Below are 17,197 nucleotides of genomic sequence, written 5' to 3' on the forward strand. Positions count from 1 at the left end.
GATCTCAACGTTCTGACCCAACCCCCCGCGCGCCTGCGAAGTGGGAGTTTTAACATTTTGAAAGTATTTTTCTAAGTTGTTGACATGTATTTATGACGTATTAAATACGTCTACATTTCAAGATTTGTGATTCAAAGAAAAACAAAATGCTCACCATAAAAGGCACATCTATACGGATGCGTATTGCATTCACTTGGCAAATAAAAAAAATAAATCTGTTTTTCAGTGTAATTATTTCTGTTTTTCGTGCTATTTTTTTTCCACCCCAGTTTTTCGTGCAATTTTTTCCCACCCCAGATTTTCGTGCTATTTTTTTTTCTAAAAAAAAAATTACACTGAAAAACAGATTGATTTATTTTTTTTGCCAAGTGAATGCAATACGCTTCCGTACATCTATTTTTTTTTTTTTTTAATTATACGAATTTTCGGGCTTTTGTATTTGATTTCTGGCCCTTCCAGAGCACTGGAAGCTTTGTAGATCGGCATCGCTTCCTCGTATTTCCTGCATCCCAGACTTTACGAAACCGTCACAATGAAACACTTACCGTCGGGAAGGCTCCATCCTTCAGTAGCGTTTTACCGGCTAATCCAGCTCTGTTACGGCCCAACGTGGGCCGTGCAAGGCCACAAGGCGGATCGCAGGGCCATGGACTTTTTTTTTGTGCCTTCAGTGTCCCCGGAACCATATTTTACTTTTTGTTCTGACCGTGTTTTGTTTTGTATTTTTTTTGCGAGACATTTTAATAGGGCTTGGAATGATTTTGTTCCATACTGTTGACTTGAATCAAAACTAAATAAAAATAAAATATGGACGCTGAAACGATCACTTGAGTCATAGAGCCGTTTATTATTAGACAAGAATATCTGCACAATTTAAGTCCACACAAAGCAGGAAGAGCTCTATACAACCGATGTTAACATGTTGGCAGTGTGAAATTCGCCAGAAGGAGCGAAACTTACGAGTCAGAATCGCTTCCTCCTCACTTTCGCTGCAAGTGAACACAACATACAAGCAGAGCACGGAGTTAGCGGTGGTGGCTAACATTATATCAACACGACTCAGCGGTTTTACTTTGCAAGTAGTCTTAAAGCTAAGGTCGCTTCAGGTCACAATACATATATACATGTTTTCAAATATTGCCGTGGCTGACTCTTCTCTCGTCGTCCACCGGCCGAGTCGAGCTCGTCTCCCTCCCCGTTGCCCATTGGGCCGGTGTTCCATCGCATCTGCATTACGCTGAACAAACCTCCAACATTTTTCATATATATATATATTTTATTTTATTATTATTTCCCTCACACCGAAAAAAACATTTTCTTGGAGCAGCGACCAGTGATATAACTTCCGGGGCAGAGTCTGGGAGGGTGGAAACCAGTCCGAGAGTATGCCTGAGCATGGCCATGTAGGGAAATCCGGCACGCATTGACATCAATGCGATCCCAATGTTGAAAAAACCTTGGTGAAACAGAGCGTTCAGAACCATACCCAACAACTTGCAGGGCTCACGTCCAAACGCATTAACCTCATTATTCGACGCTTTGGCATCGTTTGACACTAGTATTCAACATTGTAACAGTATTTAGAGCTCAGAAAAGTGGAAAAGTATCATTGGTCCCTTTTAAGTGTGTGTGTGTATGTCAAATAAAGTGTAATGTATATTAAGTGCAATGTGTATTTTTTTCCTTTATATTTTACCATTCACATTTAAATTTACAACTGTTTTCAAACTCTGAAATCATGTTTATTCTCTTGCCGATGGCCTTGTTCAAAACATATAGATATATGAATTATATACATATACAGACAAATTGGCACATCTCAACCATCAATGAGTTATCATTCATCAATTTCCTGGCCATGACAGCACAGCAATACTGCGCAGTCTTGGCTTTTGTCAAAAATCTGATAGCATATTCTGGATTCCAAGTTGCCTGAAACTCAGTGTTCTGCGGAAGTATCTTTCGCCTTCCATGGAACTTGTCTGATTTTCCCCACCAGCTTCCTTCCCCTTTATTGAAATCCATTTGTTTCTGTCAACGAAAGCTGTCTCGATATGGGCCTTTTCCAGATGCCAGTCAGGTACAAGGAACAAGGATGTAGCAGTTGTTCCAGTCAGGATCTTTTTAATTGATCTTCACGTTGTTGGATTATTACTCACTTGTACAGGCACACCAGCATGCTTGCCAAAACCTGCGGTGTTGTATATAAATATAATGTGAAATTCAACAGTTTGATGAGCTTTAACCGTCAGTCTGTCAACATTTTAAATTTAAAATTTGATCCGCTTGTTCTCACACAGACATGCGAACGAACATGCACAAATTAAGGAATAAGGGCTAAATACAGAACAGTTCACAAAAATACAACTGCACATTGTTAATTAAATACAAAGAATTGCCCACTGCCTGAACAGTTTTCAAATTCAAAAAGACCATTGAATTATTTTTTTATTTTTTTTTTACAAAAAAAACCAAAACATTTTGTTGCAAACAGTAATTTGACCAACAAATACACTCCCCTGCCCCCAAGAAACGAAAGCCTCTGAATTTGTTGTGGTTTTTGTTTATTAAATCAGTGAGTAAATAAGAAAAATAAGTAGCTAATTTCCGACTTTCTCCATCTTTATCCATGTAAACAGATGCAGCAGCAGCACAGTCTAAGGTGCAACTCTGTAGACATGTGGTTACAACAAGACAGCTAATACTGAAACAAACATTCCAGAGATTACTCACAATTTACAAGGTTGACACGTACTGCTAGTTTCTACAAGTACCTCTGGCTTTTTTTTTTTTTTTTAAACACTGTGTTAGTCATAGCAATAATATTTATAAAGTCAGTCATCCCGTAGCAAGAATCAGAGTAAGAATTCCAACTTGATATACTGACGGGTAAATTAAAATGATTCTACAGTTATGACACAATCATACACCAGTCAAACCCTTTTTACGTGCTTGTGCCTCTGCAAGTCAACGCTGGAGGTTTGTATGAACATAATGCAGCTGGCGGTAATCTTGTGTTGATGGTCACATATTGCCGGGGTTCATTAGCGAGCCTGATAGAAGTGCTACGCCCAAATCTGCGTGGACAAAAACACATCACAGGATTAGAAATTATAGCAATCTTTCTTATCAATGTGCATAGACACACGTCAGCACAGACTAGGCATGGGCAAACTAGGGCCCGGGGGCCTTAAGCGGCCCGCTAAGCTTTCTAATCCCGCCCGCTGAACTTGAAGAAGTTATATTAATAGAAAGTACGTCATAAAATAGCTGTATTTCATCATTTTTTTCAGTGTTTCAAGAGTAATTTTAATAGAGCTAAATACCGTGGGGCTTCAAAGACAATTATTTCAATGTAATGCTTTTGTTCATTTTCGCGTTTTGTACATTTTGTACATATTCCATGAGACCTATTGTGGAGTGGAGTCAAAAAAGTCAAAAAGTCCCCAGAGTCCCCTGCTCCAGGGGATGTTTTAATCTGTTTATGGACTTTGTCATTCAGAATAATGACTTATTCATTATGCTGAAATACAATGGTATTGCTAAAACTGGTTATTATGCAGCAATAGCAAGTCACTGTTTGTTTTAAGAAAATAATTCTGTATCTAAATGCATAAAGTTGTATTTCATCCATGTGACACAACAACAATAACAACAACATGTTTTTTTTTACTTATCCTATGATATATTTTTCCTCCAAAAGTCCTGCTCACCCGCAGGGTGCTGTCCCAGGAGGCGGAGCAGAGAGCTGTGCCGTCAGGGGACACTCTCACTCTGCTGATGCGGTTCTCGTGGCCAAAAAGAACCGAGACGCGATTCCCCTTCAGAACGTCCCACACATTGATGGTGTAGTCATTATAACCAGCGAACAGTAGCCGGCCTGTGGATCAGAGGAAGTGAGGAAAATAAAGAGGAAACTGAGAAATCAGACAAACAATATAAAATATAAAGTTTTTTCTGAGAACTAAAATTGGTTTGACTTCTGCTTAATAATGCAAGCAGTTTCTGTGGCCGCCACACTGGCAAGAAAAGACTGACTGTTGAATAAAGAATGGTGTTGTTTAGTGTACACATTTCAAAAGTTGACAAAATTAAACTTTGCCATGAAGTCAAAATCTATTTCACACCGCTTTACAAACTTCTTACCACTCATTGAGAAGTCCACTGTGGAGGCGCCGAATATGACGCTGTCCTTCTGGAAGACGGCTACCTCACGGTCAGCTCGCAAGTCGTAGAAACGACACTGAAGAGCAAATATGAGCACGCAACCACACACACACACACACACACACACACACACACACACACACCCAAATCAGCAATATAGAAATTTCAGTTGCCAGAGGGATGGCACCAACGCCCAGCAGAGCTGGGCGGGGGGGTGGGGTTGTTGGTTATGTAAAGGAGGTCAAACCACAGAGTTCATTCAAAATGAGTTTCCAAGTCCGTCTCCCATGACTCACTGTGGCATCATCAGAAGCAGAAGCGAATGCATCCCCGCTGGGGTGGTACCTGAACACACACACACACACACAAACAACAAGAAGCTTAGGTGCATTCCAGCTCCAGCCAGGAGCAGCAACCCCGGAGGACTCTGCTCTCCCATTATTTCAGGAGGAAATGATGAAGCAATAGTTATGGCGAGAGCGGCAGCGTGTAAAGCCAGGTTTCTTCTTATTCTAACTATGGCCAGGAACCAGAGGCAGCCCTTTAAGCGTTTTAATTCTGCCTGCTGAACTTAAAGAAATGATATTTGATAAATTAATTAATAGTAAGTAAGTCATAAAATAGTTGTATTTCAACCTTTTTTTTTTTATGTTTTAAGAGTCATTTCAAAAAAGAGCCTAATATTGTGGGGCTTCAAAAACATATTTTGATGTAACGCTTCTGTTCATTTTCAATTGACATTAAAGCACACGTTTTCTACACATCCCATGATATATTTTTCCTCCTACGAGGTGGGCCACCAACACACTGCATCCATCTGCTCCTGCTCTGGCCCACTGGTCAAGTTTTAGAACCAACTATGGCCCACCAGTCAAAATCTTTGCACAGCCCTGTTTTAGCCTCTGGCAACTTTAGAAATAGGAAAGACGCCTTCGTCTGTGATAACAAACACAACATTTACAACCAAACACTCGAGTTCACAATCAGCTCATTCAGTGTATTTGAGCCTTTTGGAAGACTGTGGGGGGGATTAGATTCCGATGTCAATGGTAGGGGTTCTGCTTTGTAATATCCCACTGTCCAGTCTGGGACAATGGGATGGTGAGGGAGGGAATGTGGTCCTTTTTTGTATCTTTTCGTAAAAAAAATTTTGATGATGAAATGATTTGAGGATTTGAGTTGCTTTAAGTAATTACTGTCCAGTAGATTTTTACACTACTTAAAAAAGAGAGACAGTTGAGTTGTCCCCCAGAGGAACCAGACTCACTTCACACAGTTGACATCAGACACATGGTTCTCAAAAGACTGAATGTTCTGGCCGGAGCGCATGTCCCACACATTGGCTTTCTTATCACATCCCTAAAAAAAAAAAACATATTCAAATGCATAAGGAAGAGAATATTAGATCATTAAAACAACAACAACAAAACATTTTTTTCCCAAAAGAACCCTCAGAAGAACTTTAATTTCTTCTCACCCCGGAGACAAAAGTGTTTCCTGTCTCGGAGGGGGCGAGGTCCAGAGACAGGACGTCAGCTGTGTGACCGTGGAAACTTTGCAGCAGCTGTCCGCTCTCCACATCCCACAAAGCACACGTGCCGTCCCCGCTGCAGGTCAGGATCTACCACAAATGCACATGTAACACAGGCGAGAGGTGAAGATAATTCAAACTGTACCGTGTGAAACCAAACAGACAGAAATATGTGACGAAATAATTATCCATTGACGTCAGAGAGACATTGAGAGCTGAGAGCTGGAGTTCTGGTTGGATTTAAGATGACACTCTTGCTTTCAAATCTTTATTTAGAAATCGGAATGAGGAAGTAAAAACCACTTCACATGAGAAAGGGAAATCAGACATAAATCACATGGCAGCTGACAGCATCTGTCAATGCACCCGCTCAACTTCCTGGCCAGGCACAGGAACAAGCAGCGTCACCACAGGGACTTTCATCCACACACTGAGAAAATTCCACAACTTCAGTGATGTGTGTGACGTCAGCAGACTACGGGCACTTAAAACCACAGGCACATATCAGAGCTGTTTGACGGACAGTGGACGTGAAGCCCCTGCTGGATGACCCGAGGTACAAACACAAACAGGGAGCTCCGCTTTAAGCACCAACTCAAGCAGCAGCAGTCAGAATCAGAATGACTAAAATGAGAAAACAGCCACAAGCAGAGGTGGTAAACTCACAGGGAAACCTGAGAGGTTTGCTCATTGCATCATTTTTCCTTCTCTTAGCAAATTTCCCCAACACGGGATTAATAAAGGTGTTCTATTCTATTCTATTCTATTCTATTCTATTCTATTCCATCTTGATGACAACCACCGCATGTTTCAAAACCCTTTGTAAGTTTGGAGGGGGTTCGCCACTGGGCTAGCCGGTAAAAGTCGGCTGAACATGCCCACATACTCTCAGAGCGTCCGAAATTGTAGAGGCGCGCTTACACTGCACAAAGACTCTGAAAGCTTCACTGGGCTAAATCCACACGAGCGTGAGATGCAGCAGAAACAAAGCAGTGTGAAAGACGACTCTGTGTTTGTGTGTGTGTGTGTGTGTGTGTGTGTGTTAAATGCTCTGCCCTCAGGTCAGCGTGCTCTGCTCTTGTCCAGATAAAAAGCCATTCTGTTTCTATTAATACTCAGAGGATCGTCACACTCCTCCCCAGTGCCGTCTCTGTCCTCGTCAGTGCTGAGGTCTTGTCTTCTTCACTGTCCGCTGCACTACAGACCCAGATAGCCCAGAGCTACAGGGGAGTCACACCAGCGGCAATCGAAATATCAGGATAAGAGCTTCAAGGGTTTATAAAGGAAAGGTCAAATAAGGTGGACAACAGAACAAAACAACGCACACCCCGGATTTGAATCTAGTTGCCGTCCTGTTCACTGTTGCAACACTCAGACAAACCAAAGATTGAATATTTATGTACAGCCGTCATTCAGTCGACACTTGACAGTGGCAACGTATGGAAGTAACCTTGACTTCAAAATTTCACAATATTCACTTTCATGAAGTATTAGTTTTTCTATAAAGAAATCTATATGTTTTGGGGTCATTAATCATGCAAGCCTCATCCAGTGAATACCAGTATTTCTTTTATTTTATTTTTTTTTTTAAATAAAAGTATCTTAGGATAATATATAATAATATATCTTAAAGTATATTTAAAAAAAAAATCATCTGTAAATGGGTACACATTTAATGGAAGCTAAATGCTAAAACTCCCAAAGCCGTGTGTTCCATTGCCTCTGTTTCTATTGCGTGACTGACTTTTGTTTTGTTCCTGTGTTTTGTTTTTCATTTTTTTGCAGTTCAACCATTTTCTCGGCGAGCTCACCTGGTTGTCGGAGTTGATGAAGGTGCATCCCGACACGTAGTTGGTGTGCATGGCCACAGACCTCTTCTTGGCAGCCAAGTTCTCACTCTTGTCCAGTGACAGTGGGATCACTGAGCACTTGTTATCCAAACCACTTTTCCCGGGAAGATTAAAAAAAGAAAAAGAAAAAAACAAACAAAACATGTGGTGAAGCAAGAGTCTCTCCTATGCAAATTGGAGAAAAAAAACTCTTATTTTAATAGAAAACTAGGAGCTTATTGTGTGGACTGGACTGTAGGCAAAAATTGAAAGATCTGTCCAGTCATCAGAGCCTGCTGGCTGCAACGTGCTTCTGCAGCACATGTGATGCAGAGAACACAGAAGAAAACCTCAGCGTGTCTGCTTTGACCGTGCAATTGTGTGGTTGTACTGCGGATTCTCATCTTTCATTCGGACTCACTTTGATCCTCCTTCCCCAATTAAAAGCACAACTTGCACGGTTTGACAAGCACTCATATCGTGAACGAGAACATTCCTGCTGTTACTCAAGAAATGTTTAAGTTGAGGGAAGCTAATTATAATTTAAGGGAATTGCTGATGCTTTCAACACGTACAGCAAGAACGAATGTGAAATACAGATGTGCGATCACTGTTGGTAGTGAAATGATGGTATGGACTAAATGATTGACTCAGACTGTGTAATTCTTTTTTTGGGGAATTTAGAAAGACTGTAAAGTGTAAAATAATGGCAGACTTGAAGGCAAAGTGAATGTAAAAGAAAATTTAAAAATGTGAATGTCAGTGTAATTGATTCCCCGCTCCCCTTATTACTGTATAAGTTAAACAAATATATATAAAGTTATTATAACCAAAATAAGGTCATTTGTTCATTCATTCAAAATTGAACAAAGAGCCACGAGACAATACATTTGCAATGTGTAATTTCCCATGTTTGATGCCGGCTACTCACCCACAGGCCACTGCACAGCCTGAAGGAGCGTAAGCACACGCCAGTATCCATGTGCACGGCAGCGGCACGCCATGTTCCTGAGGGGCCACGCAAAATGAAAAAAACAAAGTGGACAAATTGCCAAGTTGCCAGTTTCTTCTTTAGGAGAACCAAACAGTTCCTCCTAAAACGCACACACGTCATCGGCGCTGGATGCGTCGAGTAAGACCAGGGATTATTTTCAGTGCGGTTGTGTCTGCTGCATCAAGGACCATTAGTGCCGAACAGGATCCCTGCAGCCATTTAAAGTGCACTCACACACTCGAGAGTCATGGCAGACGACAGATGGATGGATAATCTTTAAAGGCATATTTCCACGCGGCCTGCTGCGGCCGAACTCTCAGAGGAGCGTGGCGCCGGCGACCAGCTCAACCCCCATCACTGCTGAAAACTGGGGCGAGGAGGACGAGAACCTCTGAGCACCCAGACAAAACAGAACCTCACGTAGAAAATGACAAAGAGAATATGCTGAGGGCGAGCTGTTTTCCGAGTTTTCCCTTCTTCCAATTTGAATTGATAGAACGATGCAAAAGTGTCCTTATGTGGTCGTTTTTCTGCTGATATTCCACGTTGACACACACGACATTCATGCGCTCACCTTGTTGAGGGTAAATGCATCCCAGACAATCACTTTCCCGTCCTGAACGACAGAAACCGAGGGACACAAACGTCAATAAACATTTTCGGACCAAAAATCCTCAGAGATGATTCAGCACGAAATACACATGTATGTCTGCATGTTTGCCTGTTGTTATTTACTTAAAAAAAACAACAACAACAACGAGTAAACGTGACTAAAGTTAGAAGTTCAACAGCAGGCTTGCTAGAACGCAGTGACTCCCCAGTGGAACGCTGTGGGTGCGCTGGTGAGTACCTGAGAGGAGCTGACGAGACGACGCTTGTCTTTACACCAGTCCATACACAGCACCTTGTTTCCGTGACCCTTCAGGACACGCTTGGTCTTTATTGACAGCTCACCCATCACTTCCACCTTCTCAGCCACCTGGTTCACTGAGACACGCACACACACACAGAAACACACAGACAGGAGAGAAAATCGGGTTACTGCACTGCAAATGTTTGAAAATTAGTCAAACGTGAAATATTGCACTTGAGCAGTTGTACTCCATTAGAATGGCACTAACGTGCATTTCAACATGCTTTGGTAATTGTTGTGCTGATTTAGATTGCTGTCATTATTTTGTTGAGCAAATTCAGCCTTTTACATAAAATTTCATTGTGTGTGACGACATGATAACTTCACCGGACTCTCGGCTATTTATATTAAATATAACTGTGTGGTGTAGCATAAGTGTTGCATAAGCCTTCAATTAGTCTTAGATTTATGGGATATACAATCGCAGCATGTGTACTGCATGTATTTTTTTTATAAAGTATGCTACCAACGTACTTAACCTCCAAATACCCGAACAGCACATAGGCTAATATATCTTCATTTTATGGTTGTAGAATTGTCCAAAAATGTGCAATGAGTGCGTTTTTCATGCCCTTCTTTCAGAATAACCTCAACTTTCAGTATCTGGTAGTTATTGAACGTCATTTTGTGGGGAAGAAAAACAAAAAAAGGATTTCCAAAAAATTGGAAGTCGTCGACTTAATAAAATAGCTTAATTAAAATAGCTGGAACATTCCTTAAAAAAAAGAAAAAGAAGAAAAACAATATTTAGGGCTTAAAAAAAAAAAAGCTATTCGTTTGGCTTTAAGTAAACAAAAGAGGCAGAAAGAATTCTTGCTCGATTAAAAATATTATTTTGGCGGAGCCACTTACGCTCCACGTCGGTGAGCTTGCCCCTCTCCACCTCCAGCTTCTTCTTCAGGTTGTCGCTCTCCCTCTTCAGGCTGTCCAGGGTTTCCCCTCTCTGGAGCCCCTGGCAGGCCATCTGAGAGCGGAGGACGGGAACACAGAGCCGGGGAGAAGGGAACGGGCGACACACGGGGTTGGAGAAGTTTAGTGAGGAGAGACCACCGGGCGGTGTTCGGTTCACGGCGCGCGATGGTGAGCGGCGGGAAGAGCGAGACAACCCCGGACCAATCAGCTGCCTCCTCGGCTCCCTCGCCTCACTCGAGCGAAGCATCAGCAGCAGTGAAACAGTGAGACTTCTGAATCAGTCACCGTTGGTTAAATACATTTTTTTTTTAATCAAAAAGTTTCGAGAAAATTTAAAACATTGATGAAATACTGAAGTACAGCTATTTTATGACTCACTCACTAGTAATATAGTTTCTCTAAGTTCGGCGGCCGCATTAAGATGGTCGCATATGCCCCCCGGACCATAGTTTGCCCATCACTGCGCAAAAGAGATTCCGTAGTTTGAACGAGTCATTTCAATAAAGAGTTATATATCACCAGAGTGTAAAGACATTTTGTTGCAACACTTTGTTCATTTTAAATTTGACATTAAAACACGTTTTCTACATATCCCAATGTATATATATATATATATATTTCTCCTACGAGGCGGGTCACCAAAACACTCCATCAATCAAGCATGCAAATTTTAGAACCCCTTGTGGCCCACCAGTTAAAAAGTTTGCCCGCCCCTGCTCTACTGCAGATTAAATGAATCTTTTTTTTTTTTTTTAATAACAGCTTGTATCTCCATCTCTAATATTTCCAATATCCTACATGAGAGATCATTAATTGCTGATGTTTTTCTTATTCTAAGCAAACCTGTCTGAAGGAATGACAGAGGTGAGAGAGGGAGCACGCACCAGCTCCACACATAGGGAGCAGTAAGCGATGGGTTCCGTCTTGATGTAGATGTTCATGAGAGGACTGGCGATGCCACACTTCTCACAGGGGCCAAACGTGGCCGCCACAAACGTCTGGTCACACATGGCTGCGGGCGATCACCAACACGCACCCTGCAAGAGACCAGATGAAGTCACTCAACTGCACCGCAAGTTTGGTTGTTTGCACTGATTGCTATGCAAGGATCTGTTCACTTGGTCTGTGAGTGTGTGTGTGTGTGTTCAAAGATAAGTAGCTGGTAATCTCCTCCAGCCTGATCCTTCTGAGCTACAGAGGAGAGCAGGGCAGCACAGCTATTCTGGGAAACTCTATAGTGGAAACACTCTACATGGTCAACTCAGTCCAGAACAAAAATCTAAACTTTCCATCCTCCTCGAGATATACTTTTGTTTTGTTTTTTAAACAAGTCTACTTTGAGTACAGTCAATTTTTTTCCCCTTAAAAAGTAATTCCTCCAGAAGAAACATCTTCATTTCATCACTATTTTCATTGCAACCTTTGTAAGTTACCTCACAATGCATTGTCTACATATCAAATGAAATGACAAAATGAATCCTGTGAATGGAAATTGTGAAACTATATAAGCATCTTTGACAGTCTTGTTTATACACCCACACACACATAGATCATATCGTCTATCGCTGCAGGAGGAGTGAAAGCTATTTTCTTTAAGTGCAGGACACCTGAGAGGAGATGGCTCACTCCTGTTCATTTGGACTAATCATAAAAAACAATTTCCTTTACAATTTACAGAATTAAAATAAGGAATAGGAAATACATTTTTTTTTTGATCATTTTAAAATAGAATTCATTCGACTCTTACCTTAGAAGTTTTTCTGTCCTTGCGCTGCAGGTATTTGCCTGGGAAAATGTAGGCGAGTTTTGAAGGGGATTGCCAGTGAGACACATACAGGGAACTCTAAGCCTCTTAGTGTTTAAGCTGTGACTCTGCTCTGCTTTTACCACTGCACTTCCCATGAGTCTCTGCAGCGTTACCTGTAAGGTTGCACTTGCGATAATCAAGATAAATCTGAAAAGGCTGACATTTGAGTTTTGATCAGCTGTAGGTAATGGCATCATTCTCTGCTTTGCAGCCTCGGTGTTTACGTTCAAGCTGTGCCATCGAATGTGATCAGTCGGCATCATGCATTTGCTGGTTCAATATCAATGATTCAGTTTCATGCAGCCAGCCACTTTTTTTTTTTTTTTTTTAAAGAAAGGCACATCTCTATAAAGACGCTCAAAGGAAGAAAAACCACAACCGTGTTTTGACAGTGCTGAACATTTTTCTTTATTTCACTTTTACAGATTTGACAAGTTTATTCCAAGTTTCGTATTTTCTTTACGGTGAACACATTCACTAGAGTACGGCTATCAGAAACTACAAACAGTCCAGTTTGTCAGAATATACACATGGGAGTTGAGGAGGAAACAGTTTTGTACTGGCTTCAACACGGTCACACCAGTACCACGAACAGGCAGGGTGGTGGCGGGTGGGGAGTGGCGGGGTGATATCTTAACTCTTGGAACAAGTTTTTTTGATTTTTTTTTTTTTAAATGGCACAATCAATGGCTAGTGCTGATAAGAATGATGGTCATTTATAATGTCTACGTCATATCCCACAACACACTCTCTCCTCGGTGTGAAGATGCTGGGTGAAGGAACGATGCCCGCACGCGACGTCGAGGAGCTCTGGTCAACAAAGTGAGTCAGCGGGGTGAAGTGCAGTTCATCTCTTCACTCTCAAGGGTGCCGTGTTCTTCACTCTCTGGGGTGGTGTGACAGAGACTGGGACGGCTGCACCTTCATCCATAAAGGGGGGTTTAAGAGGAGGACGGAGCTTCATGGCTGGGACTTCCTTGCGACTCGGTGAAACCAAGTCTTTTACATGTCAGATCAATAAAAGATGTTTCATCCGACTCATTCAGATTTGTTTGTTGGTTTTTCTTTTTGTAAAAAGTGCATTCTGGATGTTTGCTGCGTCCGAAACCAATGAGGGGCAGCAACCGGGGCGCGTCGTTAAAACGGTCACGATAAACTATTTCTAATTCCACAAGGGCAGAGAAACGAAAACAAAAGACACAAAACTATGTCACAACACAGAGGAATACTGATAGTGTTCATGATGAACTCATCTGGGGCGCAACCGTCTAAGATAAGGCTTTGTCCACAATGTGCAGCTAAAAATCATAACACAATTTGACACATTCGTATGCTTGCTGGACTCGTCCACCGTTTGGCTCGCCACTAAACCTGCAGATATGTACTCGTTTTTCTCTCTCATTCGCACACACTTCGCACACACACACACACACACACACAGACACACACACTTCAGACTAATATTCAAAATAAACGTGTAAAAAGGCAGATTGATAACACATGGTCCCAGTGAAAACAAATTGACGTCAAATTCTTTTCAAACACAAGTGCAACATAAAACAACTTCAATACACCTTTTTACTTCACTAACTATTTTTCTTTTTCATTGAGGCGCAGAGCGACGCCTCATCTATTTCACCGTCTCCACTGATTCGTTCTCCTTCTCCTCTACTTTGTCTTTGTGGGCCGATTCAGAATTTGCAGATTCTTGGCGCCCACTCCCAAATTTTTCGTAAGCACCTTGGAGAAATCAAACTGAACAAAGTCTATGCAACTGAAACGAGAAGGGAAAAAGAAGGTTCACACAGAGGAAGGAGGCAAACATGGTTGATGGCTAATTCTAAGTGCAAACAGAAGGCAGTGAGAGCAGCGCGTATGCAAACTGGCAAAGAGCTGGAACAACATGGGCACGGAAACAAAAAAACAACAAAAGTAACGTACGCGGTTTGAACAGAGAAAGGCGTATCGTTCCATTAAAATAAACCCAACAGCAGCATTTGCACTTTTACATCGAGGAAAAAGCACAAAGCTGCAGCAAGCAGCTGCTTTGGTAACAAAAAGCCAACAATTCTTTGTTTGCAACAAAACAGGAAGGCGTTTGGTTGGACATGGAGTCGAGGGGGTGGGTGGGGGGTCGGGGGGGGGCAAAGGTTCACAAGGATTCAGTCTGTATTCCCGTGTCAGAACACGGCAGGAGAGAACATTGTGGTAAACTTGTGACACTTTCCAACAGTTGGTAACTCTTTGCTCGATGACACATGACTTCACCACGTAAATAAGTTGAGATGTGGCGCAAAAATACTGCAATAAATAAATCCTCACGGACAAAACATGATAAAAAGTGTTTCAAGCTCTGACCAGAGCTGTGACGTGTCAGTGAGTACAATCCTACCCGTGATACAGCAGTGGACAGTGTCTGTGTGTGAGTCAAGTTCCTAAACCCCACCGCTGCTAAAAACCTACACTTCATCTGCCAGAAATGAAGACGGGAGGAAAAAAAACAAACAAAACCTGCCTGACTTTATAGGACGTCATTTACAGTTCTTCCTGTAGGGGACGCTCCTCAGCTGAGCTACGCCATTTACTGAATAGCGACATAAATGGATTAACGGAACTAAAAGCTAATATTAGAAAAAAAGGAAGTGGCTGGAAGAGTCGACTGCAATAAATTAAAGAATATATTATAAGTATTTATATATGTATTTATATATTTTTTTTTTGGAATTGATATTTGTATAAAGACTATAGTACAGACGGTGAGTTGTGTCTTTAGAGTGAAATGACTACACAAAGTGAAGCCTGCTTGGAGCGACACGGAGAGTTTTCTTTTATTCATCTTGGCAAGACAGACTTTTCTTTCTTTTCTGGGGCTGTGGCGATCGCCCTGGTGAGTGACTGTGGTTACACTCCCCCTAGAGGACTGGAGGACGACTAGCAGGACTACCCTGAACAACTAGCTGAGACATGGGAGAGGAGGGAGCTGCGGCAGGGGTCAGAGGTCAAGGTGGGGATGATGCCTTTATACAAGCGCTGGATGGCGACTGCAGCCAGATTCACACCAGGTTTAAATGGACTTTGCCTTTGCGTGTTTGTTTGAAGTACGGATGGATATCATTTACAGATGCAGGTGGACCGTTTAGTGTGTGGGCATATGTGTTCGGAGGAGAATCCACTTTTTTTTCCTTTGATATTATTTCATTTTTTTTACCCCCCCCCCCGTCCACACATTGAGTAGTTGAAATTGTGCCACTACAAAACTTGAATTTTTCGTGAGTGTTTATACGCGGGTGAGGAAGGCCAGGTTGAGCGAGCCGGGGATCTGGATGGTCTCCAGTGCGAGGGTGGACGGGTTGAAGGGGAACGTGACTGGGTAAATCATCTTGGTGTCCATCAGCAGCTGGGGGCTCTCGCAGCGGTCTCGCAAACGCGTCTGGAGGGGAGGGCAGAGACGGGAAATATTAATGCACATTCATTTTTGTTTTGCAACTGCTTGTCAAGTAAAAGTATTATAGCTTGGCATGATGCATCATGGGAGCCTGGAGGGTATAACTGCAATCATAATGGAGGGGATGAAACAATAGAAACACACTGAATCCAAAGGTACAAACGGATGCAAAGACATGGACTGAGGCACAATGGTGGGGGGAAAAAAGTTTTTGTACACCTCACACGGTTGTGATGCTTGTTTTTGATGAAGCCAAAACTCTGAAACAACATTCTCTAGCAAACATTTAATGACCATTAATAATGAATTGAGCAAAATTAACCAAAAAAGTTTTTTTCCCCCCACGACTGCATATTCAAAAAAAAAAAAAAAGCGTCTTTATGACTGAACTTTTTCATGAAGCTTGTAATATTTCTGCGTTAGGTTACCTGTATGGTGCGTATGAAGGCGACTGACACTCTCTCCTCGAACTCGTTGACGGGAGTGTAGAGGTTCAGCACCCTCACAATCTGATTGGGAAACACACACGCAGAGGAGGAGTTACTCCACCAACGGCAGATCTTTCACCACAGCGGCGGCGGCGGAGGCGGGGGGGATGAATGCTGCAACTCCGGATCGGCGGGACACGGTGTAGGGAAACGAACCTGAGCGGTGGTGAGGGCCAGGCACATGGAGCAGATGGCCTCGGCGTCCTCGTCCGTCTTCTTCTTCACCTGCAGCAGCTGCGCCGCCTGGATGAGAGGCTCCAGAGTCTCCTTGGCGCCGCACGTCATCAGGCCTTTGTCCCTGAGCCACTCCTCCAGCTGGCTGACGTTGTACCTGCAACAGCAGAACCCAGCAACACCGTCGATGCAAGCAGCCACGGGGAGAACCATCCTTCCATACGTTTCCCTTGGCCCCAGTGTTGGGAAAGTTCACTTTCTGGGTGAACTAGTTCAAAGTTCACTTCACAAAAAACTTAAAAATGAACCAGTTCAGTTCACAGTTCAGGAATTAAGAAACTTTGAATGAAGTTTGTAGTTCCAAAAACTAGTTGATAGTTCTCCAGCTCCCTCTCACCTGATCTGCATGCCTTTGCTCCAGGAGCACATGTCCTTGCGCAGCAGCAGGTTGTTGAGGGTGACGGCGCCCACGATGTAGAACTGCTGCTTGACCACCTGCTTGATGAGCTCGGGGTCGGTGCCGTGCTGGCACATGGTGGAGTGGAAGGCGTTGAGCTGCCGCAGGATGGAGTCCAGCGTGTAGGTGCCCTCGTCGGCGATGCTGGACGTCCGCTTGCGCAGGCCGGTGGGCTTCACCCCCGACACGCCCTGGATGGTCTCGTGCTCCAGCATGCCAGACACTGCGAAATTCACACGGCGTTAAATACGACTCGTGTGTCATTAATTTACTTTTACGCCATACATTTGTACACAAAACTCTGTACTTTCTACTCCTTGTATTGAAAAAAAACTTACTTTTGTGTTTAAGAGATACAAATTTAGTTCAAAGGAATTCACTAATTATCATTATCATAGTTGTTGTCGCTTGAAGTGTAGCTATTTGAATTCTGCTGCTGTTGTGTAGTTAAATATAGAACACACAGACACAGACACACGC

General features: G+C 42.6%; 2 protein-coding genes across 9 annotated transcripts in view; both read right to left on the reverse strand.

Annotated features, from left to right (window-relative positions):
- LOC142902133 (guanine nucleotide-binding protein subunit beta-5b-like) overlaps positions 1-12,105 on the reverse strand; it is a 17,388-nt gene extending 5,283 nt beyond the window's left edge. The window contains exons 1-12 of the mRNA XM_076046977.1: positions 12,094-12,105; positions 11,231-11,383; positions 10,287-10,398; positions 9,372-9,508; positions 9,096-9,137; positions 8,459-8,535; positions 7,510-7,642; positions 5,645-5,788; positions 5,435-5,526; positions 4,464-4,512; positions 4,147-4,243; positions 3,714-3,880 (exon numbers count right to left, since the gene is read on the reverse strand). Coding sequence (XP_075903092.1) covers positions 3,714-3,880; positions 4,147-4,243; positions 4,464-4,512; positions 5,435-5,526; positions 5,645-5,788; positions 7,510-7,642; positions 8,459-8,535; positions 9,096-9,137; positions 9,372-9,508; positions 10,287-10,398; positions 11,231-11,356 — 1,176 coding nt within the window. The 5' untranslated portion in view covers positions 11,357-11,383; positions 12,094-12,105. The remainder of the gene's footprint in view (positions 1-3,713; positions 3,881-4,146; positions 4,244-4,463; positions 4,513-5,434; positions 5,527-5,644; positions 5,789-7,509; positions 7,643-8,458; positions 8,536-9,095; positions 9,138-9,371; positions 9,509-10,286; positions 10,399-11,230; positions 11,384-12,093) is intronic.
- Positions 12,106-14,956: 2,851 nt separating this feature from the next.
- myo5aa (myosin VAa) overlaps positions 14,957-17,197 on the reverse strand; it is a 42,195-nt gene continuing 39,954 nt past the window's right edge. For all 8 annotated transcript variants that reach the window (XM_076051146.1, XM_076051154.1, XM_076051162.1 and 5 more), the window contains 4 exons: positions 16,658-16,940; positions 16,243-16,417; positions 16,027-16,107; positions 14,957-15,583 (listed from right to left, as the gene is read on the reverse strand). In XM_076051146.1, the coding sequence (XP_075907261.1) occupies positions 15,431-15,583; positions 16,027-16,107; positions 16,243-16,417; positions 16,658-16,940 (692 nt within the window). In that variant the 3' untranslated portion in view covers positions 14,957-15,430. The remainder of the gene's footprint in view (positions 15,584-16,026; positions 16,108-16,242; positions 16,418-16,657; positions 16,941-17,197) is intronic.

The sequence above is a fragment of the Nelusetta ayraudi genome, unplaced genomic scaffold, assembly GCF_046127955.1.
Source record: "Nelusetta ayraudi isolate G7.1 ecotype Tasmania unplaced genomic scaffold, CSIRO-AGI_Nayr_v1 ptg000005l, whole genome shotgun sequence".
Lineage (NCBI taxonomy): Eukaryota > Metazoa > Chordata > Actinopteri > Tetraodontiformes > Monacanthidae > Nelusetta > Nelusetta ayraudi.